Consider the following 23381-nt stretch of genomic DNA (forward strand, 5'->3'; position numbering starts at 1 on the left):
GGCCAGTTCTGTGAGCTGGGAAAGTCCGGGGTTATTCCTGTTGACAAGTGTTGAGACGTGCAAGGTTTCTAGGAAGAATGGCTGACTGTTGAGTGAGAACTCTTGGGATTACACCAGGCACCCAGCCCCAAAGGGCTCTGGGCAAGGATGGGGACAGGGGGCTCAATGAGGGGGGAGTTGAGCTCTGGGACACCATGGAGAAAGGTGGGAAGTGTCCCTCTGGCAAACTTAAGTGACCACAGTGCCCACTCACTGATCCAGTAAGGCCTGGCGCTGCCCAGCTCCCCTGGGAATTCTTCGTTCACATGGAAAAGTGCCCAACACCTGCTGCTCCTCCCTTCCCCCACACTGAGATACCAAATAAGCCACTTGGCAAGCCCAGGGACACAAAGCAGGGTTGGGAGGAACTGAGCTGCCCCTAGCCTCTCCTTCACCTGGACAGGCCAAGCAAGCCACAGGAGTGCCCCCTTCCTACCCTATGACCCCTACTGCTGTCCACTTTGGCCTGAGGGACCCACCAGGCCAAGGGAACTTGGTATTCCTCCAGGTACTGTCTCGCCAAACAGGCAGCTCAGGGAATGGCCTCAGGGACTCCCGCTTTGGGCACTTCCCTTTCAGACCAGCCCCGCCCATTGAAAATGTATCAGATGGGACACAAGGGCAGGCAGTGGAGCTAGGCCTTTCCCATTTCCTCCTCCAAGGCAGAGGGAGCACAAAGACGTCCCTGCCCCCCCGTCCCACTGTGCTTGTCCTAATAGATGGAAGCTGACAAGGAAGCAGCCATCTCTGGACAGCTTTGCAGGTCTTGCTTTACTGGTTCCCCTTCAAACACACGCCCTGCTTCCAGGGCCCTGTGACTCCAGGTCCGCCTGAGCCTGACCCTGGGCCTCTTGGGCTCCGTGGGGCAGACAAAGCCGATCCTCTGCTCAACATATTTTATTGCTAAGGACAAGGTGATGCACCGGTTTTCAAAATAATTTGGTTTATAGCGTTCATACGTAACAAAAAAGGGGAAGTATTATAAATCTGATTCTTGTATACATAGAGTATAGGTGTAAAGCCCTCCAATCCTGGGCCCAGGCAAACAAATGCATGAGGAGCAAAATCCTGTTTAACCCCTTCGTTGTTGCCCTCTAGTCCCACCCCCCGCCCCAAATCAGCTCCCTCCCACCCCCAGACCAAGAGCACATCCACACTTGCCCCTGGCCTCCAGCAACCCCAATTCATCCTAACCACCCCCCAGCCCCTGCATGATTGCAATTCTGTTGAATCACTCACCAGGCTCTGCCTGCTTCAATCATTAAAAATTCCCCTTCAGGGTATCCCCCGTTGACACCCTCTAACACTGTGCCACGCGGCCTCCTTGCCTAGAATGCGGAGGACGAGTCCCCCATTAGCCCTATGCGCTCCTTCAAGGGAGGACAAGAGGTGGCAGTGACTCCTTAGCATCTCAATACTGCAGCTTTGCCAGCACTCTAGACATGTTCCAGGCCTGGACAGATGCCACACCCACCTCCGGCCAACCCCAGGGGCCCTTACTCAGCTCAGCTGAGGGCAGAATTTCACATTTTGTTTGCCCTGCATAGGCAAGGAGGAAAGTAAAGGCCAGGGGCTGGCAGAAGCTGGTCCAGACCAAACACACATACCCACGCACGCAGGCGCACGCACGCACACACATAAATACAAAAAGGGGGTAGGGACAAGTACCAGCACCTCTGACTAGTTGGTGCAGGTGCTCATTAGGAAGCTAAGTCCCAGGCCAGGAACAGGGCAACCAGCCCAGCCAGCACAGGCGACCCCTTTTATGGACTGGGGCCAGTGCAGCCACAGCATTCCAGTGCTCAGCCCCTCAGCTGGGAGACCAGAGGCTGCTGCCACATGTCCAGAGATGGCTGGTCCTTTCACTACATGGAATTCGAGGAGGGTGGGGGGAGGTGAAGGGATCAGCTAGTTCATTCCTTCTTCTTTTTACAACTTCACTCGCAGAGCCTTCTTCCGAGTCCCAAGTGTCTGCTGTGCTGTGGACCCCCGAGTGCGCTTGCCTCCGTGGCTGGGATCCTCTTGGACCCTTGGAAGCACCTACTCCATGATGGCTCGGTATAGCGCAGGCTCGATATAATCTTCCCGGTATCTGGAGTTGATAACCCGTTGCCGCTTCTTTTCTTGCTTTACCTCTTTTTCTGTGAAAATCTCGTTGAATCGCATATCTGAGGCTACTGACTACAGAAAAACAGGCAAGCCAAATAATCACTTTGTGGTCAACCACCCCGAGTGAAAACAGGGACACGTCCTCGTCTTGCTCCCTCCCGCCCGGGCAGGAACTAAGGGCTCAGAGAACACACACTCACCAGCCTGGACTTGACTCTCTTGGGAAGCTCTTCATCCAGCGTGTACACATCATCTCTCTTAACCACGAGCTGTGAGCCATCCTCAAACTCCACCTGCCAAGGAAACAAAGGTCTCTTGCTGGAATACCCCTGACTTTCTCCCTGGTCCACCAAGTGCAGTGGCAGTATCTTGAAGCCCAAAATAGGATTAGAATGCTGAAGGCCTGGCATGTCTGAAGCCTTACCTGGCGGCCTGGACACAGGCAAACCTTAGTTCTGGAAGGGCTGTTACCAACCCATTCATTCTCCCAAGAACAAAGACTTGCCTGTGCTCCAAGAAGAAGCACCAAATTCATCAAGCATACCCAACTCCCTTGCAAGAACACTGGCTACCTGATACATCTGGATGGGGTGAGAGGCCACAAACTTGGCTCCGTAGACTTGGCCATCTGTCCATCTCACTTGGACCACTTCCCCTTCAGCAGGAGGACCCAGCTGGAGACAGTCCTGGCTCTGAGGAAACAGGGAGGAAGGAATGAATGGCAGGTTCCCCTGAGCACAATGGAAACTTCCATCTACTCAGGGAATAAACCAGGACAAAGTCGTGCCCAGACCCCACACGGAAGGCAGCACGCTACAGGCTGACAGATGCAGTGGTTAAGATCTGCCTGCTGTATCAAAAGTCTGCCCCATATCCTGCTCTCCAAGGAAACAAAAACGAGCAGCTATGGTAAACTAAGACAGAATCACATCCCCTTGAAGGGCTGCTATGAAGGAATGCTGCAACTGTACTCAACGATGTTTGAAGAAATGTGTTCTTGCCGGCGCCGCGGCTCACTAGGCTAATCCTCCGCCTTGCGGCGCCGGCACACCGGGTTCTAGTCCCGGTCGGGGCGCCGGATTCTGTCCCGGTTGCCCCTCTTCCAGGCCAGCCCTCTGCTGTGGCCAGGGAGTGCAGTGGAGGATGGCCCAGGTGCTTGGGCCCTGCACCCCATGGGAGACCAGGAAAAGCACCTGGCTCCTGGCTCCTGCCATCGGATCAGCGCGGTGCGCCGGCCGCAGCGCGCCGGCCGCGGCGGCCATTGGAGGGTGAACCAACGGCAAAGGAAGACCTTTCTCTCTGTCTCTCTCTCTCACTGTCCACTCTGCCTGTCAAAAAAAAAAAAAAAAAAAAAAAAAAAAAGAAATGTGTTCTTAAAATACAGGAAAGAAAAGAAAGGAGCATCTGCCACAGGACTTGGCGAATTACTTTCATGGAGTTTTACTCCTCCCAGAAGGGGTCCCTTGGGATGAATCCTCCCGGCATTCCCACCACAGGCTGCAGGGCGTGCGAGGTCACTGCTGGTGCATGTCTGGTGGGTAGACTAGGAGAAGGCCCTTAGGGACATGGCCCTAAAGCACACAGCACAGAGGGCAGGGCCAGGGAGTCTGAAAGGAGACGGCGTTCATAGCTGACAAGAGGGAGCACAGGCTCTGGGTCCGTCCTGTCCTGCTGGGTCATTTATTGAGTAGAAACATTTCTACAGTAAATTTCCAGTTTACTTATTGGCTAGCTAATCGTTTATTTTGAAAGAATCTCACAATGAAGCAGAAACTTCAGCCATCTCCTCCCTCCAGTCTAAGACGGAAGCTTTAAATGAACGCGCTCTTTGAGAAAGCACTTCCACTCTGCAATTCAGCTTCACCTCCTTTCACAGCAGTATCCCAGCATGCTTTGCAACCTGTGAGGCCTTTCTGGGCAGCATGTGAGGCCATGACTATTTTCCTAATGATGAGAACATTAGCCTTTGTCAGTGTGTTGACACTTGGAGTGATTGTGTAAAATCTATGCTGGGTACAACTGCTGGCACTGGAGCACACTCCGAGACAATGGCCCTCAGCTCTGCTGTTACTGCATTCGTCATCACTGAGCATTCATAATTGGGGGGGGGGGGGGATAGGAAGAAAGCCGTTCCACAGAACAATGCCCCTGCTGAAGCAATACAAATTACTGGAGCCAGTGTTGTGGCACAGTGGGTTAAACTACCATTTGCAACACCAGCATCCCGTATCGTAGTGCCAGTCTGAGTCCTGACCACTCTGCTTCTGATCCAGCCCCAGGATGCACCTGGGAAAACAACAGAAAATGGCCCAAGTACTTGAGCCCCTGCTATCCAAGTAGGAGACCCAGATGGAGTTCCTGACACCTGGATTTAGCCGGCTCAGACCTGGCTGTGAAAGGCATTTGGAGAGTAAAATGACAAATGAAAGATATCTCTCTCTTTCTCTCCATCACTCTTTTTAAGACAATTTTAAAAATACTTTTGTTACATCTCAATCTTTGAGGACATGAGTTAGTAGTCACAAGACACGCCAGAGCATGACGCCTGTCTTCAGGACTGACACCCATGCTGCTGTTGGAGCAATGAGCTACACTAGCTGCTTTGTTCCTGGAGCACCAGTTTTATTATGGGGGGGGGGGGGGTTGAGGGAGCGAGGTGTGGTGGATAATGACTGACGAATTCTAGCCATAGTGACTCAAATATGATGCAGCTTCATGAAAATGAATGAGATGACCCTGTCACTTCAAGGAAAAAAATAGTCTCTACTGAGAAAAAAATTCAGGTTTTCAAGCAAAAATGAGACTTGCAGAAAAGTATCTTAGAGCTAAGTTTTCTGAAAGGATGGGTTGTACCAATGAATGTGACTTTTTGTATTTATAATAAAATGTAACAATATTTGGAAGATCTCCACAGCCCAGAGCACCAGTGATTTCTGAACACTCCGGGTATGAGGCTACGAAACCATGCATGGAGTCCAGTGGATTGTAACGTAACACAGTAAGAAAGCCCACAGACGTGCCTCCCGATTCCACACTGCAACTCACTCTTAGGAAACTGCCATTTGCTGAGCCTGGGTGGGTTACCAGACAATAACAACTACAATGATCCGAAAGGCCATTTATTAAAGTATCCCTCTCCTTTCCAACAACCCTGTCTCTGAATGAAGCCAAATTTTCATCCTAGACTTGAACCAAAACATATCATCACAGGTTGAGTGAATAAATGACAATGGCACTCTTCTCACTAGTTGATTTTTCTAGAAGTTATTTTATCAGTTTTAATATATAATAAATATTGATGGACCTATAAAGAGCTCAAGAAATTCAACAACAAAACAAACAACCCAGTTAAGAAATGAGCAAAGGACATGAACAGGATTTACCACAAATGGCCAACAGACACATGAACAGAATGCTCAGGATCAATAGGTATCAGGGAAATGCAAATAAAAACCACAGTGTTTCACTTCACCCCAGTTAAAATGGGTACCATCCAAAAATCAAAAGATAACAGATACTGGTGAGGATATGGGGGGAAAAAAGTACCCTAACACTGCTGTTAGGAATGTAAACTGGTACAACCATAATGAAAGACAGTATGGAGATTCCTCAGAAACCTAAAAATAGATCTACCATATGACCCAGCCATCTCACTCCTGGGAATATACTCAAAGGAAATGAAATCCGCATAGGAAAGAGTTACTTACATCCATGTTTATACCAGCTCAATTCACAATAGCTAAAATATGGAATCAACCCAGATGTCCATCAATTGATGACTGGATAAAGAAAATGTGGGCCGGCGCCGCGGCTCACTAGGCTAATCCTCCGCCTAGCGGCGCCGGCACACCGGGTTCTAGTCCCGGTCGGGGCGCCGGATTCTGTCCCGGTTGCCCCTCTTCCAGGCCAGCCCTCTGCTGTGGCCAGGGAGTGCAGTGGAGGATGGCCCAGGTGCTTGGGCCCTGCACCCCATGGGAGACCAGGAAAAGCACCTGGCTCCTGGCTCCTGCCATCGGATCAGCGCGGTGCGCCGGCCGCAGCGCGCCGGCCGCGGCGGCCATTGGAGGGTGAACCAACGGCAAAAGGAAGACCTTTCTCTCTGTCTCTCTCTCTCACTGTCCACTCTGCCTGTCAAAAAAAAAAAAAAAAAAAAGAAAATGTGGTATATATACATATACAATGGAATACTACTCAGACATTAAAAAAGAATGAAATCTTGCCTTTTGCAACAAAATGGATGCAACTGGAGACCATTATGCTTAGTGAAATAAATCAGACCCAAAAAAGTAAATATCACATTGTTGCTGATAGCTAATGTATAGAATACAGAACAAAACAAAAACAAAAACAATATAAGAGGAAAACTGAAATCCTGGGATTTGATTATTATTTATAGGCCATGTCTATATTCCTGTTGAAAAATGGTTTTTCTGGCCAGCTCTATAGCACAGTAGGTTAATCCTCTGCCTGCAGTGCCAGCATCCCTTATGGGCACCGGTTCTAGTCCCCGGTGCTCCTCTTCCAATGCAGTTCTCTGCTATAGCCTGGGAAAGCAGTAGAAAATGGCCCAAGTCCTTGGGCCCCTGCAACCACATGGGAGACCAGGAAGAAGCTCCTGGCTCCTGGCTTCGGATTGGTGCAGCTCCAGCCGTTATGGCCTTTTGGGGAGTGAATCAATGGACGGAAGACCTTTCTCTGTCACTGTCTGTAACTCTACCTCTCAAATATATAAATAAAATCTTTAAAAAAACTGGTTTTTCTACTTTTAACTTCTTGAACTACTTATTTAGTAGAGCACTAACCCTGTGATTAGTTAAAAAACACCAAAGTTAAAAATACCACGAAAGTTAGAAAAGGAAAAAAAAAAAAAGTAAGGAAAGAGGCAGGGAGGGAACTGTCATCATATTCTTGAAGCTGTATCTATGAACTACTTGAAATATACTGACTACATTAATAAGTAAATATACATAGAGACATAATCCACAAAAATACAAGTTTTGAGGCCCTTACTAATTTTTAGACAAAAAAGCCTGAGATTACTGTTCTCTAAATTAAAGACAGAGTCGGGTACTGTGGCACAGCAAGTCAACTGCTTGAGCCATCTGTATCCCAGCTGCTCTGCTTCCAATTCAGCTCCCTGCTAATGCACCTGAGAAGCATCAGATAATGGCCCAAGTGCTTGTGTCCCTGCCACCCAAGTGGGAGATCAGGAGGAGTTTCTGGCTCCTGGCTTTTGCCTGCCCTAGGCCTGCCTGTTTCAGGTTTTTGAAGACTGAACCAGTGGATGTGGGCTGTGTGTATATATGTGTGTCTCACTCTGCCTTTCAAATAAATAAACCTTTAAATGTAAATATATGAAAATACCCTACCAACTTCTTGAGTTGGTGTGAGAAAATACATTTGATACAAAGCATTTAACATAGTGACTACCATATTTTAACAGCTTAATAAATCATCGCTATACTACTGTTATGAATACCACTAATGCCTTTATTATGACATTAGTCTACTTTGTTACTAAAGAAGGCGCTTTTAGCAGTTAAGTAACTAATGTGGTATAATCATGGGAAATACTCAATTTGTTAAAGGAAGAAATGACTTCACTCCTCTGCCTTGGTGCTTGTCTACCCCACTTGCAGGCAGGGTGGGACAGGTGAAATGTAAACTAAGTCCTGAATACTCAGCCAGGAAACCTAAGATCAGGTCCAGGCAAGGCCGCCAGTGTCTCAGGTGTTGCTAACATGAGCAAGCCAGCAGTGTCCCCAAAGAGATTATCTACCAAGAGGACATGGTAAAGAAGAGAACTAGACCATTCTCCTGCAATCACACAGCTGCTAGGCAAGGGAGCTGGCATTGGCACCCTGGTTCGATTCCAAAGCCTCGGTTCTTATGGGGTACCAGGACCAGCAAGGACAGTTTAGACTGAAATCAATAAATATTTCAGAGAACAGCAGGAAACACTGATTCCCACGACATTCCAGGGGAAGGATTGGAGTATCCTAGTAGCAAGGAGAGACCAGTACCTTTGCTTTGTTTGGGGGGGGGGGGGTGTGTGTGTGGGTGTAAGCAAGGATGGGCTGTAAAGGGCAAGCAGACCACAGGCAGACTGCCAGCCACACCTGGAAAAACCCCCCACCACCAGCTGCCCGAGCGGCCCCAGGCAGACATTACCACTATGTCCTCAGGATAAAGATTGTCGCTGAAGGAGCCATCGTCAAAGTTGACTTCATAGAAGGTCTCGGTGGTGAGCCTGACCACCTCGCACTGGTAGAAGCGCCCGTTCTTATGCTTGCTAATGACCTTCTGGCCTGCAGTGATGCTCTGCAAGGCGCCCTTGGCACGCTGAAAGAGACAGAGACCAGCTTACTCACACAGTGACTTGACAGGTCCAGCAAATGGGGAGCAAATCACTTGGCTCCTCTCTATCAGGGAAAGGTAAACACGGGTGTGGAGAACAGAAAGCAGAGAAGGGATGGGAGGTGTGACAGGCCTTTCCAGGCATCCGCGTCCCAGCCAGGACACTGGAAGAAACCAGTACCATGTTTTCCTCAAATGCAGCTCCTCCCTGGCCACAGTTGGTCCTTGTACCCCAGTACCTTATCCCAAACTCCGTGAAGACTCTCAGGACTTCCCTAAAAACTGACCAAATAGCACATACTGATGCACATGGCCTAGACACACATGAGAACATCTAAGAAAGGACTTAACAGGTGACCTGAGGCCCTGGGCCCCAGGCAACGCTTCAAATCAACCCAAGCATCAGCTCTACCCTGGGGCCCGGGCACACAGGCTTCCTGCGTGTGCAGCAGACTGCCTCCCCCCCCGCCCCGCCCCATCCCAAGGACCCTGCCATCTCTGTAGCCCTCACATCACTCTCCTGGTCCTGTCTTTGCCCTTGATGCAAAGTGGATCACAAAGCAGGCAGAGGGCTCCTGTCCAAGCACCCCGTTGCTGCCATGCCAGTCACCTTGCTCTTCCCGCAGCTCAGCTCTCCACGCTGTTATGCCCTTGCCCGGAGCCACAGTTTCCCAGTGTCTGCCCAAGGGCTTCTCACATCAAGATGGCAACTCACTGGTGGGGCCAGTGTTGTGGTGCAGTGGGTTAAGCCATCTGCAGTGCCAGCATCCCATACGGGTGCCAGTTCCAGTCCTGGCTGCTCCATTTCCAATCCAGCTCCCTCCTAATGTGTCTGGGAATGCAGTGGAAGATGGTCCAAGTGCTTGGGCCTCTGCACCCATGAGAAAGACCTAGAAGAAGCACCTGACTCCGATTCAGATCGGCCTAGCTCTGACCGTCACCGCCATTTGGAGAGTGAACCAGAGGATGGAAGATCTGAGATCTCCCTATCCCTCTCCCTCTCTGTAACTCTACCTTTCAAATCAATAAAATAAAGCTTTAAAAAAAATAAAATAAAACTTACTGGCACCTTTCCCTTCAACCTCCTCATTCTGCCCTCATATTACACAGCGCACTTCTCACCGTCTGACATACTGAGCGCTTACCTGTTTCCTAAATGGCTTTTATATGTACCGCTGCACCCAGGCACAGAGACTTTGACACCAGAGTTGTCCCCAACAACATTCTGGCTTCCTGCCAGACTGCCCAGTACTCAATGACCGCCAAGCCAGACTGCTTCCCCGATGGCTCGTGGCCCTCCTGTTCCTTCTGCTGCCTTGCTGGCCTGCAGCAGTCTCTTACTTTCTCCTGCTTCTACTAGCTCATGCTCTGTTATCTGCCTACCAGCACAGGGATCTCTAGAGCCCACTTTCTAACAGGAACCAGATTTGACTGTCCCGCTAACTGCCGGTAACATTCACATCTTCCCAGGTAATCCAGCTGCCTACTGGTTGCTCTACCACACAGCTCCTGCAGCCTCCAAACCTACATGTCCTTCTCTCTGTCAGCCTTCCACCCGGCCCCATCTCAATTACTGCTTGCAGTTAATAGCACCATCATATTATCCTTGCCATCTCTCAAGGGAGTAAGCTGAGTCAACTTCAACGCCTACTCCCTCATCCCTTCCCCCACCTCTCCCTCTCCCTCTGCATCCCGTCCCCATGGCAGTGAACACACCCTGTCAATCTTACTTACAGTAGGGCAGACCTCAGGGTTAGCAGCAACCCCAAAGTGTTCCCATTCCAGCCTTACTCTGTCCAAGGCTAACTGGTTTTCCCAACACTTCCAATTTTCTTTAAAAAAAAAAAAAAAAAAAGATTTTATTTATTTGAGAGGCAGAGTTATAGATAGTGAGAGGGAGAAACAGAGAGAAAGGTTTTCCGTCCATTGGTTCACTCCCCAAATGGCTGCAACCTCCGGAACTGTGCCAATCTGAAGCCAGGAGCTTCTTCCGGGCCTCCCATCTATTGCTTTCCCAGGCCACAGCAGAGAGCTGGATTAGAAGAGCAGCAGCCGGGACTAGAAATGGTGGGATGCTGGCGCCGCAGGCAGAGGATTAACTTACTGCCCCGTGGCATCAGCCCCTCCAATTCTTATTCCTTGAATCCTATCCTCAAACAACCACTGCAGTTATTGCTTAAAAATATAGTGCAGGGAAGGGCATTTAGCCTAACAGTTAAGTCACCTAGGTCAATACCCAGGTCTGACTCTTGACTTCCTGCTAATGCAGATCTTGGAAAGTGATGATTTGCCTAACAGTTAAGTCACCTAGGTCAATACCCAGGTCTGACTCTTGACTTCCTGCTAATGCAGATCTTGGAAAGTGATGATTTAAGCAGTTGAGTCCCTGCTGCCCACGTGGGAGACCTGGATTGGGATCCTGGCTCCTGGCTGCAGGACCATGCTGGGCATTTGGGAAGTGAACCAGCAGAAGGAAACTTTTTTTTTTTTTTTTTTTTTTGACAGGCAGAGTGGACAGTGAGAGAGACAGAGAGAAAGGTCTTCCTTTGCCATTGGTTCGCGCTGTGGCCAGTGCACCACGCTGATCTGAAGCCAGGAGCCAGGTGCTTCTCCTGGTCTCCCATGGGGTGCAGGGCCCAAGCACTTGGGCCATCCTCCACTGCACTCCCAGGCCACAGCAGAGAGCTGGCCTGGAAGAGGATCAACCAGGACAGAATCCAGCGCCCCAGCCGGGACTAGAACCTGGGGTGCCGGCGCCGCAGGCTAGGATTAGCCAAATGAGCCACGGCACTGGCCAGGAAACTTTTTTTAAAAAATAAAAATAAAATTGGGCTAAGCAGCCTCTTGGGGTGTCTGCATTCCATATTAGAGTGCCTATTCAAGACCTGGCTACTCAGTGCTCCTAGTCCAAATTCCTACTAATGTGCCTAGGAGGCAGTAATGATGACCCAAATATTTCTTTTCCCACCACCCACACAGGAGACCCAGATGGAGTTTCCAGGCTCCTGGTTTTGGCCAGGCCCACCACTGGCTGCTGCAGGCATTTGCAGAATAGAACCAGCAATTAGAAGATCTTTCTGTGGTGCCAGCATCCAATATGGGCACCAGTTCAAATCCTGGCTGCTCCACTTCCCATCTAACTCCTGCTAAAATATCTGGGAAAGCAGTAGAAGATGACCCAAGTGCTTGGGCCAACACCCATGTGGGAGACCCAGAAGAAGCTTCTGGCTACTGGCTTCAGACTGGCCCATCTCTGGCCATTGCGGCCATTTGGCGAGTGAATAAGTGGAAGATCTATCTCTACATTCTGCCTCACAAAAAATAGATCTTTAAAAAGTAAAAAAAAAAAAAAAAAAAAAATGTAGTTCAAAACCATAATATTCATAGAGTTCTCCTCATCCAATGGAAGAAGAGAAGTCAAACTCCCCAGTGTGGCAGCTCAGGGCTTCCTTCCACCCTAGCACTGCTGGTTGTCAAACATCAACCCCAACACACACCCAGAAGCAGTTGTGCATGGTCATACTTTGCAGACTGGCTCCTTCTGCTGCTGCAGCCTTGGACGCCTGCCAGCTCACAACTCCACCTTATAATTTAGAACACACTTCAAATGCCACCTTACCCCAACTCTTTCCTAATTCCTCCAACTAACATTCTTGTGTATCTTTCTCTGTGCCCCACCAGTTAGTGCAGCTCATGGTTAATTGTCAGGAGCTCTCCAGATTAGTCCTCAACATTCCCAGCACTTCTGCTAAGTCCCTGGCACTGGGTTTAGGAGATCACCCAGACTGGTAAGAAACAGGTCCTCAAGGAGTTTATCCCGGTAGAGAGGGAACAAGTTAACAGATCATTAACAGGAATCAACCACTGCCGCTTTGGTGCCGGGGATTATGAAGTACAAGGCAGGGAATAGAGATGGACAAGTGGCGTATTTTAATCCCTGCCCCTGACTCCATGACACTCACCATAAAGGCATGCAGAAAACATGATCCTGAAAACCGTCAGGAGGACTCTAGAATGACCCCCTCCTCACCTCCAAATTAGGAATCTTGTGCCGAAAGCAGGTAATGAAGACAACGAAAGGCCAGTCATCGGGCTGCATCATCACTCCTGCAGCCTGGGCACAGCTCACGTGGAAGGCAGTCGGGCACCGGCCGTGAGAACACTGCACGCAGCAACCAGCAGCTCTTTTCCTCCGCTTCTTGCAGAAGACACATTTCTACAGCACATGACAAGGAGGCCACTGACTGCAGGAACTGACAGGACACCCTCCTCCGTTGTCCCCCAACCCGACTCCACACAGCCCAACCAGCCAGAGCTAACGCCTCTCCCGAAACAGAGGGCAGACAGCTTGTTCCGTGTCATTTAATGACAAGGCGTGGATCCCCTACTCTGGCTGCTGGGCCAAGCAGAAATGCTTTGCTCCCCAGCTGCCAGAGTTGCGGCATCCAGTGAGCATGTGGTGTGCATGGGCCCACCCTCCACCCCGTCTTCCTTACCAGTTTGAAGCGAGGCAGAGGGATTTTGCTCACATCCACTGGACTTCTTTCTGCAATGTTGACAAACCTCGCTTCCAGAATTGCCACAGCACATGAGACGTGGACCCACCTGCCAAGAGGTGAGAGTGCCCTGAACATCTCTGGGTCCGAGGCCCTGTAGCCTTCTCTTCTAACATGGGCTTGCAGTGTGACCTCACCCAGTGTGACCCCTGACTTCCACCAACCACTCCCCAGGACCCACAGAAGTGGGGAGTGTCCCCACTGATCACACTGTGCAAGGGTAGCCCAGGGTCTCACTTCCCACGCCACTTCTTCAGTCTATGGCAGATTGGGCAGAGCCATAGCTAATGGGGTATGGAAGGTCTCAGGGGTGACAATCAGCAGGAGAACTGCCCCACAGGACCTGGGCACTTCCTGAAAACACCCAAGTGTACCCAATGTGTCAGTATCACTGTTCCACCTCCAGCCTCTGCCCTAGGCTCAGCCAACCTCTCCCTTCAGCTCCCTGTATCCACAGCAGACTCCCTCCTTAAGATCTGGACCCATGGGCCAGGATTAAGGCAAGTTCTGGGCATTTTGGGAAACTAACATGCACCAAGATGAGAAAACTCTCAAAATCAGACCACATGAAAACCCACCACAGACAATGCTGGGGCCACACAGAAGCGACCTACTGCACTGGGAAGGCTGTCCGGTGGCAGTGGGAACACATTTGTTCTGTGCAGAGCAGAACACAGACTGCAAGGTACAGGGGAGAGGCTCCAGCACAGCCACTTTCTCTCCAAATAAGGAAGATCATCACGAGTGCACCCCAACAAGGACAATAAGTGCTTCTACAGCAGTGGCAGCAGCCAGCAGAGAGCCCCGCATCTGGACGGCATGTCAGGCTCCTAGGGGCAGAGGCTGGAGCAGGTGTGCCACAAGTTCCCACGGGACAGTACTTGGAAACAGGAAAGCTGCACTGGCTGCCCACTGGCCTTCATCTCAATCAGCAGGTTGAACCAAGGAGAGTGCTGGCTGGGGCAGTGCTCACCAGGCCAGGGCTACCTCTGCACACCGGCCCCAGCTCCAGCAAGGTCAGTGTCCTGATTTCAAGCCCATGAAGCCCCTGTGTCATCTTCAGTGCCTCACAGTCTCATGGCTCCATTCTTAGCTGCTTTCCTCTGGACCGCGGGGGGAAACGCCTTGGAAATGTCCAGGACTGCCTGGCTATCCTTGGCTCCCATTTTTAAAGTGAGTCTTGGAGATGTGACTCCAGCTCCACATATGTCCCTGCCAGCTCTTCACCCGTCACTCAGGACAGTGGGTGCCAGAATGGGGCCTGCGTGGCCCGAGACGCAGCCCGGGAGACTCACCTGTCATCATTGGCTCTCTGCAGGGCCCCTCCACGTAGGGAGCACAAACAGCAGTCCTGCCCAAAAGGAGAAGGTGGAAGGTGGTTACCCCTGAGTTGTGAACACACTATCTGTTCTCCCCTCGCTTCCTGTGGGCAACTCTAGGCCCCCATAACCAGAAGCCCCTCAGGGCCAGTGCACCAAGTAAGTATCCCCATGACTTAACACAGCCCTCCTCAGTGTTAACTGTTAGTAACAACAGAAGCAAAGTCACAAGAGATGCTCAGCTCAGACGGAGGCTCTGCCCGCTTCCTGCAGGGGCTGCTACAGGTTCCAGCGGGACAGTGCAGAGAAAACGACAACAGGCCCTGTTCCCTGGCTGCAACCCAATGCTAAGTCCTTTACAGGGGCTGCCAACTCCACAATGGAGCAGACTGGACTTCTAGACTCTCTTCCTACCCTGCCAAGTGGACAGCAAGCACTCTCACTGTCTAGAATTCATTCCCATAACACACTCTGTCTGACACCACCATGTGCCAGCCCCTACATGCACTGCAGGGGGCAGAAAGTCCAATGCGAGAGTCTGACCCTGAACGTCCATCCTGCAAGTCTCCAGGGCAGCACTTCCAAGTCACCTGGAAGTATGGGTGCTCACCTCCTCCAGGGCATTGGCCGAACATCGGGAACACATCCAGTCTTCGGAGGCTTTCGCAGGGGGGACCCCATAGCAACCTAACGGCCACCAAGAGGAGCAAATTAAACTCAGAGGTCAGAGACAGAACATGAACTGGCATTGCTTTTCCAGACACCACCTCCCAAAGCTACAACCGAATCTACAGAAACCCCTGCATTCTACAGGGAGCATCCTCAGGGCTCAATCCACAGCATGGCCCAGGGCATGGTGCAAATGCCTAGGACACAGCGGGGACTGATCCCTGCCTGACATCTGCCCTGAGCTACTGGGGGTCACAGTGCCCCAGCAGCAAGCTCCCCGGGAACACACAGCAGCCCTCACGGTGCAGAAAGTCTGGACTTCTAGACTCTCTTCCTACCCTGCCCCAAGCAGACAGCAAGCACTGCAGGGGGCCAACAGGTGGCAAGGGCTTCCAGCAAGGAGGCCAGGCTCTGGGGCCAGGACACGGAAGAAAGCGAGTGGCACTCACTGGCGTGGACCCGGACGCTACATTTCTTGCAGGAAACGAGAAGGCTGGTGCCGTCCTCCTCTAGGTAAGGGGTAGAAAGGTTGATGTCCGTGCTGCAGCCCGTGGAGGTGAAGCACATTTCTGGAATCAATGGCTTGGTCCTCTGCTTCTGTGGGGCTAACTCGGGCGTGCTTCCGCAGCTCTGGCTGAGGCCTCCAAACTCGACCTGCGGGGAGAGAAGGAGTGCACAGCGCCGTGAGCCCCCGCCCGCCCCGAGCACAGGGAGCAGGCTCCTTCCCTGAGAAGACTCTGCCTACAGCTCCCGGGTGCACGGCCATTATCCCAGAGCTACTAATTGAAGTTACCTCTAATGACTCAAATTCAATTTCTCACAGCAGCACCAACAGAGGCCCCTCGGGGACAACTGAGAAGAGGGAGCGAGGTAAGAGGCAACTGGGATTTCAATCTTCCCAAACCAAGCGGTAATAAAATGCACTGAGATGTTGGCAGCCCTGAGTGCTACACCACCCAGGGCGGGTGCTCCCCATGGGCCAGCACCAACCGCTTCTGCTGTCCCAGGTCACCTGAGCGGCAGCACTATCGCAGGGCTGCGGCCCCTCCAGGAGAGCATTATGGCCACATATTTCCTTCCGGAAGTAAACTGACTGAACCGTGCTGGCTCTGCCACTGGATGGCACCATCACCGTTTCCAGCCTGGCTTGGAAATAGCCCTGTGCCTGTAGCACTCAGGAACGTCTGCCACCCACTTAGCAGATGTGCCGACGGCAACAGCCGGGCCATTCACAGCCATGGCACATAGAGTTCTTTGCTTCTGCTTTTTATCAATGGAAAGAAGTAGTGAGTTGTTCGCCTAAAATGTGTCAGTCTGAGGTTCTAATCTTTGGCAAGCAGGAACCTGGGGCCCTGCCAGGCTCGGCGGTGGTTACACCACATTAACCACCAAAGCAGGACCACTTAGCTACCGGCCACCCAGTGCAGGTCCCAGCTGACACTGAGCTGATCACCTGGCACCTGCTGTGGTGAACGCCTTCTGGGCCCCCTAGAGCTGGACCCAAAGAGACCCGTGACCGGTGATGTCCTCAATGCCCCTAAGTGGGAAGGACACAGCTGAGCTCAGCAACCAGGCTTCTCCGCCCTCCCCCAATTCAGCCCAAGCTCCTTCTGCTACAGGCAACACCCACCGTGGCAGCAGGAAAGGAAAGTGGCTGCCGTTAGAGGACCTGGCATGCCGCCCGGCATTCAGACGGCAGTAGTACAGCCGTCGCAGACTTCCACACTGACTGGCAGGGATAATCACAGGCCAGAGTGAGAACAAAAAGGCAGACTGCTCGGCACATGGTGAAGTCCGTGATTTGTGCAAGTGCCACGGGAGCCCAAGCCACGTCCTCAGCTCCTCTCCCAAGCCTTCGCAGTGAAAACCCACACTATTAGGGTAACTGCCTGATAAAGGCTGACCCACACACAGCTGGGACGGAGGACACCAGGAGAAGTAGCTCTCCCAAGGCTACCAGGGACAGGTAGAGAGCACAGATGAGCCTGGCTTCCCTCCAGCTGCCAGGCCCCAGCCGACCCAGGCGACTACCTGGTGGTAAGTCTGGAAGATCATGCACACGGCGCAGTGAGGGGCCTGCAGGGCCATGGTCTCATTGAATTCCTTTTCCGCCTCAAAGTTGGGGGGCCGATTCTGCCACAGCTGGCTCAGGGGCTTGGCCCAGGCCTCTGTCTCCTCGGCCTCCTCCTCAGTGGTCAGCTGCTCCGAGGTCTCTGCAGGAGGAAGCGGAAACGTGAGTCGGCAACAGCCCTGCACGTCTGGGGCTCTCCCTGGAGCGCAGGTGAGCTCAGCCAGGCCTCCAGGGCCCGGGTCTGAGTTAACTGACGAGTCCTGAGGGTGACAAAGGCAGAGAGGACACGACGTCAACAGGCTCGTCTTTCACCTGGGTGATAGGGGCACCCCTTGCTCTGGCCACACTGGCTCATGGCCTCCACCCTGCCTCTGACCCAGCTCAGCCTGCACAGCTGTCCCTCAGCAGGGACAGCGGAGGGAGAGAAGGGCCACCTTGCCAGAAACCACGCTGTCTGCTGCGGCAGAATGTGAGCACGGCAAGGCCTTTAGCTCTCAGGACTTTCCCTTTACTTGCGCCGAAGGGAAACAAGGAAGGAAAATGGCACAACCGGGACCTGGGTCAGGACTTCCCAACTCCACTGGGCTCTGCCTCAGGAGAAGGCAGAAGCACGTAAGTGTCTGAGGTGAATCCCTCCCAGCCATGTGGTGCAACGCTCTGAGTCAAGACCACGGTCAGGCCTATGACAGCTTGCGAGTGGCATCCAGCCCACTCATGGAGCTAAGAATCATGGTTGTATTTTTAAAGGACCAGTATCAAAAAAAGAGAGGCCAGTGAGCTCTGGAAAGCCTACAATATCTGCTCCCCAGGCCTTCCCAGATCCCTGCTTCTACAGGACAAACCTGAGTCTTTCGGGTACTCAATCCATCAGGCCCAAATCACCAATGCCCAGGGAAGAAGAATTCCCCTGCAGGCACCTCCCCAGAAGAAAGGGGCCTAAGGCCCAATGGAAAACAAGACATAAGTGACAAAGGTGCCCGCTTTCTGGTTCCCCCTAAATCGGTGAGACTGGGGCACAGCCCACCAGTGGATACAAGATCAAGCAGGTAATTCCGAAGGCTGCAAGTGATGAGGACAATCTTTGGTACAAGCAGAAGCAAGTATCAACCGAAACTGGTACCCAACTTGTTTCTTCTGGTGCTCCCTAGCTTGAGGAAGGTATAAGAAGCCACCCACACCTGCTAAGTGTACACTTCAGCAGGTATGACCAAGACCAGCCCACCCGTAAGCAATCCCAAGGGATCACTGCATCTGGCTGCGTGGGGGCCTCGGTATTCCCCAGCAACAAGGCTGCCCAATGACTTCACGTCCTCCAGATAGAAGCACTTTCCAAGAGGCCTTGAGGTCTAGGCGATAACCCAGGGAAAGCTCCGCTGGGCAGGCCTGTGGCACATGCTTGTCACCTCTGGTAACTCCCGCTCAGTGGAGATGAGTCCTATACTCCATTTCCTCAGTCAGGTTTCTCCTAAAGGGAACTGGTAGCTGCCATTGTGTGTGGCCTCCGTGAAGGGTACTGTGGCATAAGGTGGCTGATGCAGACAATTAAAACCCCAGCAGACTCTTTTCTTTATCTTGGCCAAACCCAGAGTGACCAAATGGGATGAAGAAAAAGAAACAGACAGGCTCACAATCACAACTAAAAACCTAACACACTGACATCTGTTCCATTCACAGAGCCAAATGTGGCCAAAGATCATTTCCATTCATTTGTGGCTGTTGAATGATGGGGGAAAATGTGCGTTTATGGTAAGTGAAAATTAATAAGAATCAAATTTTACAGTTCACATAGCTCTAAGATTTCATTGAGCTGTACAATTACAGTTCAATGTGTATATTTCACTGAATACATTATGCTTCAATTGGAAAAAAAAAAAAAGAGAGACAACGGGCCAGTGTTGTGGCACAGCAGGTGAGGCCAACACCAGTGACACCAGCATCTGACATCAGACCATTGGCTGGAGTCCCTGCCACTCCACTCTTGATCCAGATTGCTGCTAATGTGCCTGGGAAAGCAGTGGACATGGCTGCTCTGAGATGGAGTTCCTGGCTCCTGGCTTTGGTGTAGACCAACCCTGGCTGTTATGGCTATTTGGGGAATGAAACAGAGAATGACAAATCTCTTTCTCCAACTTTCAAATAATAAATTCTTTTTTAAAAGAAGACATTATCTGTGCTCGCTTTGGCAGCACATATACTAAAACTGGAACGATACAGAGAAGATTAGCATGGCCCCTGCGCAAGAATGACACACAAATTCATGAAGCGTTCCATATTTTTAATGGAATGGGAGAGGGAGCGGGAGATGGGAGGGGTGCAAGTGGGAGGGAAATTATGGGGGGGGGAGCCAATGTAATCCATAAACTGTACTTTGGAAATTTATATTTACTAAATAAAAAAGAAGAAGACATTATTTAAAAACATAAATACTTATGTGAGCATTGTGTATGTATGTCTAGAAAAGTCAGGAAGATAACACATTACAATGTTCACAACGTCCATCTTTGAGGGGTAGGCATATGGGTAATTTTGTTCCCTTAACTTTTTCTGCTTCTCTGGTTTTCTACAACCTATATCACTTTTAAAGCCTTGGAGGAGAAATCACAAAACAAGGCTGCTACTACCCAGAGTCCCTACTGCTCCCACGTAGGCTACAGTGAGAACACAGAGGACTTCCTCAGACCTGACCTGGGGTCCGGCCACACAAAAACGACAGGATCTCAAGGGATGTTGCCCTCCCCCAGCTTAGCACTATCCATCTGCCAAGGAGACCAGCAGACACAGGGCAGCGATGTGAGAGGGAGGAGAGGACAGGAAGGGAAAGGGCTGGCACTAGTCAGAGTAACAAGCACCCAGCCTCTGCTTGCCCTGAGGGTACCAGGGTCCTCAGCACTCACCTCACTGGTCTGTGGGCTGAGTCTGTTCTCAGTGGTGTCAACCTCACCACATTTCCGGTTCTTTCTCCCTCATAGGCTCCCCTCCCATTCCTCTGTCCACCTACCCCCAGACTCTATGCAACCCCCCTGTGCCCTCCCCATGAGTGACATATAATGATATCAAATATCCACTCTGCACCACCCACAGACACCGAACTTGAGTTTCCAAAACCCAACCTAAGCTACAAACCAGAGGTATTCAGCTCACCCTTCTCACTTCCCATGGCCAGTCACTAAACCCAGTCGACTTTCCCTTCCAAACCTCTTCACTACATTCCCTTCCTGGTCCCTAAAACCACCACCCCAGTTCAGACCTTCCTTTCTGATGGAGACCATCACAAAGCCCAACAATCATCTCAAAGCTATCACCAGATACATTCTTTCCAGTGTCAACCTGACCATGCCATTCCTCTGCTTAGAACCCCCCAGTGGTGGACAAGTTAAGCCACTGTGACCCAGCAGGTGAAGCCACCACCAGGGATGCCCACATCCTATATTGAAATGCTGGTTCAAGTTGTGGCTCCTCTGCTTCTGATCCAGCTTCCTGCTAATGCATCCTGGGAGGCAGCAGGTGATGGCTTAAGTACTTGGGCCCCAGTCACCCAAGTGAGAGACCCGAATGGAGTTGCAGCAGGCTCTTGGGTTCAGCCCTGGCTCCTAGCCTGGCTGTTGCAGGCATCTGGGGAGTAAACCAGTAGATGGATGATCTCTTTCTCTCTCTCTCTCTCTCTCTCACTCACTGTCACTCTCAGCCTTTCACATAGGTAAAAATAAATAAACTTTTAAAAAGAAAGAAAGGAAGAAAATATCTCAATGGCTCCTGAATGCCTGTGAGAAAAGGCCATCACTCTGGCCTCAGATGTGTAGATTGTCCACGACCGGCCTCACCCCACCTCACTCCATCACTCCCCGGCCTTCCCTCTAACCCAGCCACAGAGCTACTCTGTAGGTGCCTTCCTGTTTCTCTCCATGGACACTCAGGCTGACCCCTCAGCCTGGATTCACATCTCTTCCTCCTTTAGATCTGTTTATCTGTCAGTTGCCCCCTCCCCCACCACCACATAAGCTTCTTGAGAGCAAGGATCAACATATTTTGGCTATTTTTGCATCCACACATCCAGCACAGGGCTTGGCATCATGGACAGACTTTGCTATCTCTCCTAAAAAACCAGACTTGTACCTCCCAGAAGAAAGGAAAGAACCTACATGCAATTATCCCATATTGGTTCATTCCGGGACACTCAAATGCATCTGATTAGATTAGACACAGGAGGAAGCACCACCCTCTGTAGGGAGTGTCTGGGAGAATGGCTAAACCAGGCCCACCCTTCTCCTGCAGCAGCAAGTCCTAACACAGTGAGCAGCCTTCCTCCTGGTGGAGAGAGAGGACAACACTCACCATCGTCACTGACGCACTCCTGCAGCACAAGCGGGTGATGGCGGGGGAGCTTGCTCAGGGGCTGGCGGCGACCCTTGGACTTCTTGCTCTCCTCCAGAGAAAACATATACTCATCCGCAACCTAGACAAACCAGAAGAAATCAGATACGTCTTTCCTCTGCTGACGCACAGCACAAGTTAGCCTTACAATGAAAACCAAAGGAAAAGGGTACAGAGAAACACTAAGAAATATAAAACCAGGCCGGCACCGTGGCTCACTTGGTAAATCCTCTGCCTCCGGTGCCGGCATCCCATATGGGCTCCGGATTGTAACCCCATTGCCCTTCTTCCAGTCCAGCTCTCTGCTGTGGCCCAGGAAGGCAGCAGAGGATGGCCCAAGTGCTTGGGCCCCTGCACTCCCAGGGGAGACCAGGAAGAGGCACCTGACTCCTGGCTTCGGATCAGCACAGCGCCAGCCATAGCGGTCAATTTGGGAGTGAACCAACAGAAGGAAGACCTTTCTGTCTCTCTGTCTATAACTCTGTCAAATTAAAAAAAAAAAAGAAAGAAAAAAAAAGGAAATACAAAACCAAACACAGAAAACACCTCTCAGAAAAAAGCCAAATGGCAGTACCATGCAAATTAGTCAAAATCATGATTATATAACTTTTAGGGCTGGCATTGTGGTGCAGGTTAAGCCACTGCTCGCAATGCCAGCATCCCTTATGGGAGTTGTGATTTTAACCCTGGTGCTCTGCTTCTGACCCAGCTCCCTACTAATGTGCCTGGGAAAGCAGCAGATGATGGCCCAAGTACCTGGGCTCCTGCCACTCACATAGGAGGCCCAGATGGAGTTCCAGGCCCCTGGCTTCAGCCTGGCCCAGCCCCCAGCTATTGTGGCCATTTGGGGAATGAATCAGTGGATAGAAGATCTCTCTCTCTCCCTCCTCTCTTTCCCTCTCTTTTTCTTATTCTGTCATTTTGCCTTTTAATATTTTTTTAAAATGTGCCTAATAAATGCAGTTCCTAGCCTTCTCAGCAGCAGCCTAAAACAAATATAACAAAAATAAACCAACCCCAGCTTAAAAGGAGCACCACGCCCCACCCCTTCATTCCACTGCCATAAGACTGCATTTGGCCAGCGCCACGGCTCACTAGGCTAATCCTCCACCTTGTGGCGCCAGCACACGGGGTTCTAGTCACAGTCGGGGTGCCAGATTCTGTCCTGGTTGCCCCTCTTCCAGGCTAGCTCTCTGCTGTGGCCAGGGAGTGCAGTGGAGGATGGCCCAAGTGCTTGGGCCCTGCACCCCATGGGAGACCAGGATAAGTATCTGGCTCCTGCCTTCGGATCAGCGCGGTGTGCCGGCCGCAGCACACTGGCCGCAGTGGCCATTGGAGGGTGAACCAACAGCAAAGGAAGACCTTTCTCTCTGTCTCTCTCTCTATCCACTGTCAAAAAAAAAAAAAAAAGACTGCATCTGAGAGCACCAGGGCCTGTTACAACACGCCAGACAAAGGACATCCAAAGGGAAGAGAAGCAACTGACCCATTACAAGTAGAACAGGCCGGCACCGCGGCTGACTAGGCTAATCCTCCGCCTAGCGGCGCCGGCACACCGGGTTCTAGTCCTGGTCGGGGCGCCGGATTCTGTCCCGGTTGCCCCTCTTCCAGGCCAGCCCTCTGCTGTGGCCAGGGAGTGCAGTGGAGGATGGCCCAGGTGCTTGGGCCCTGCACCCCATGGGAGACCAGGAAAAGCACCTGGCTCCTGGCTCCTGCCATCGGGTCAGCGCGGTGTGCCGGCCGCAGCGCGCTGGCCGCGGCGGCCATTGGAGGGTGAACCAACGGCAAAGGAAGACCTTTCTCTCTGTCTCTCTCTCTCACTGTCCACTCTGCCTGTCAAAAAATAAATAAATAAAAAATAAAAAAATTTAAAAAATTAAAAAATAAAAA

General features: G+C 51.4%; 1 protein-coding gene and 1 non-coding gene across 5 annotated transcripts in view; one reads left to right on the forward strand and one right to left on the reverse strand.

Moving 5' to 3' along the window:
* Positions 1–965: 965 nt before the first annotated feature.
* KDM4A (lysine demethylase 4A) overlaps positions 966–23381 on the reverse strand; it is a 47663-nt gene continuing 25247 nt past the window's right edge. For all 4 annotated transcript variants that reach the window (XM_008265389.5, XM_089300806.1, XM_002715165.6 and 1 more), the window contains exons 12-22: positions 21453–21573; positions 17081–17262; positions 15499–15703; positions 14991–15067; positions 14357–14412; positions 13002–13110; positions 12536–12721; positions 8320–8490; positions 2721–2840; positions 2349–2441; positions 966–2220 (exon numbers count right to left, since the gene is read on the reverse strand). In XM_008265389.5, the coding sequence (XP_008263611.1) occupies positions 2080–2220; positions 2349–2441; positions 2721–2840; positions 8320–8490; positions 12536–12721; positions 13002–13110; positions 14357–14412; positions 14991–15067; positions 15499–15703; positions 17081–17262; positions 21453–21573 (1461 nt within the window). In that variant the 3' untranslated portion in view covers positions 966–2079. The remainder of the gene's footprint in view (positions 2221–2348; positions 2442–2720; positions 2841–8319; positions 8491–12535; positions 12722–13001; positions 13111–14356; positions 14413–14990; positions 15068–15498; positions 15704–17080; positions 17263–21452; positions 21574–23381) is intronic.
* LOC127493779 (U6 spliceosomal RNA) lies at positions 19291–19397 on the forward strand. Its single transcript, XR_007924323.1, has one exon. It is a non-coding gene; the product is annotated as a U6 spliceosomal RNA (small nuclear RNA).

The sequence above is a fragment of the Oryctolagus cuniculus genome, chromosome 7 (assembly GCF_051225735.1).
Source record: "Oryctolagus cuniculus isolate XC-2025 breed Fujian yellow rabbit chromosome 7, ASM5122573v1, whole genome shotgun sequence".
NCBI classification, from domain to species: domain Eukaryota; kingdom Metazoa; phylum Chordata; class Mammalia; order Lagomorpha; family Leporidae; genus Oryctolagus; species Oryctolagus cuniculus.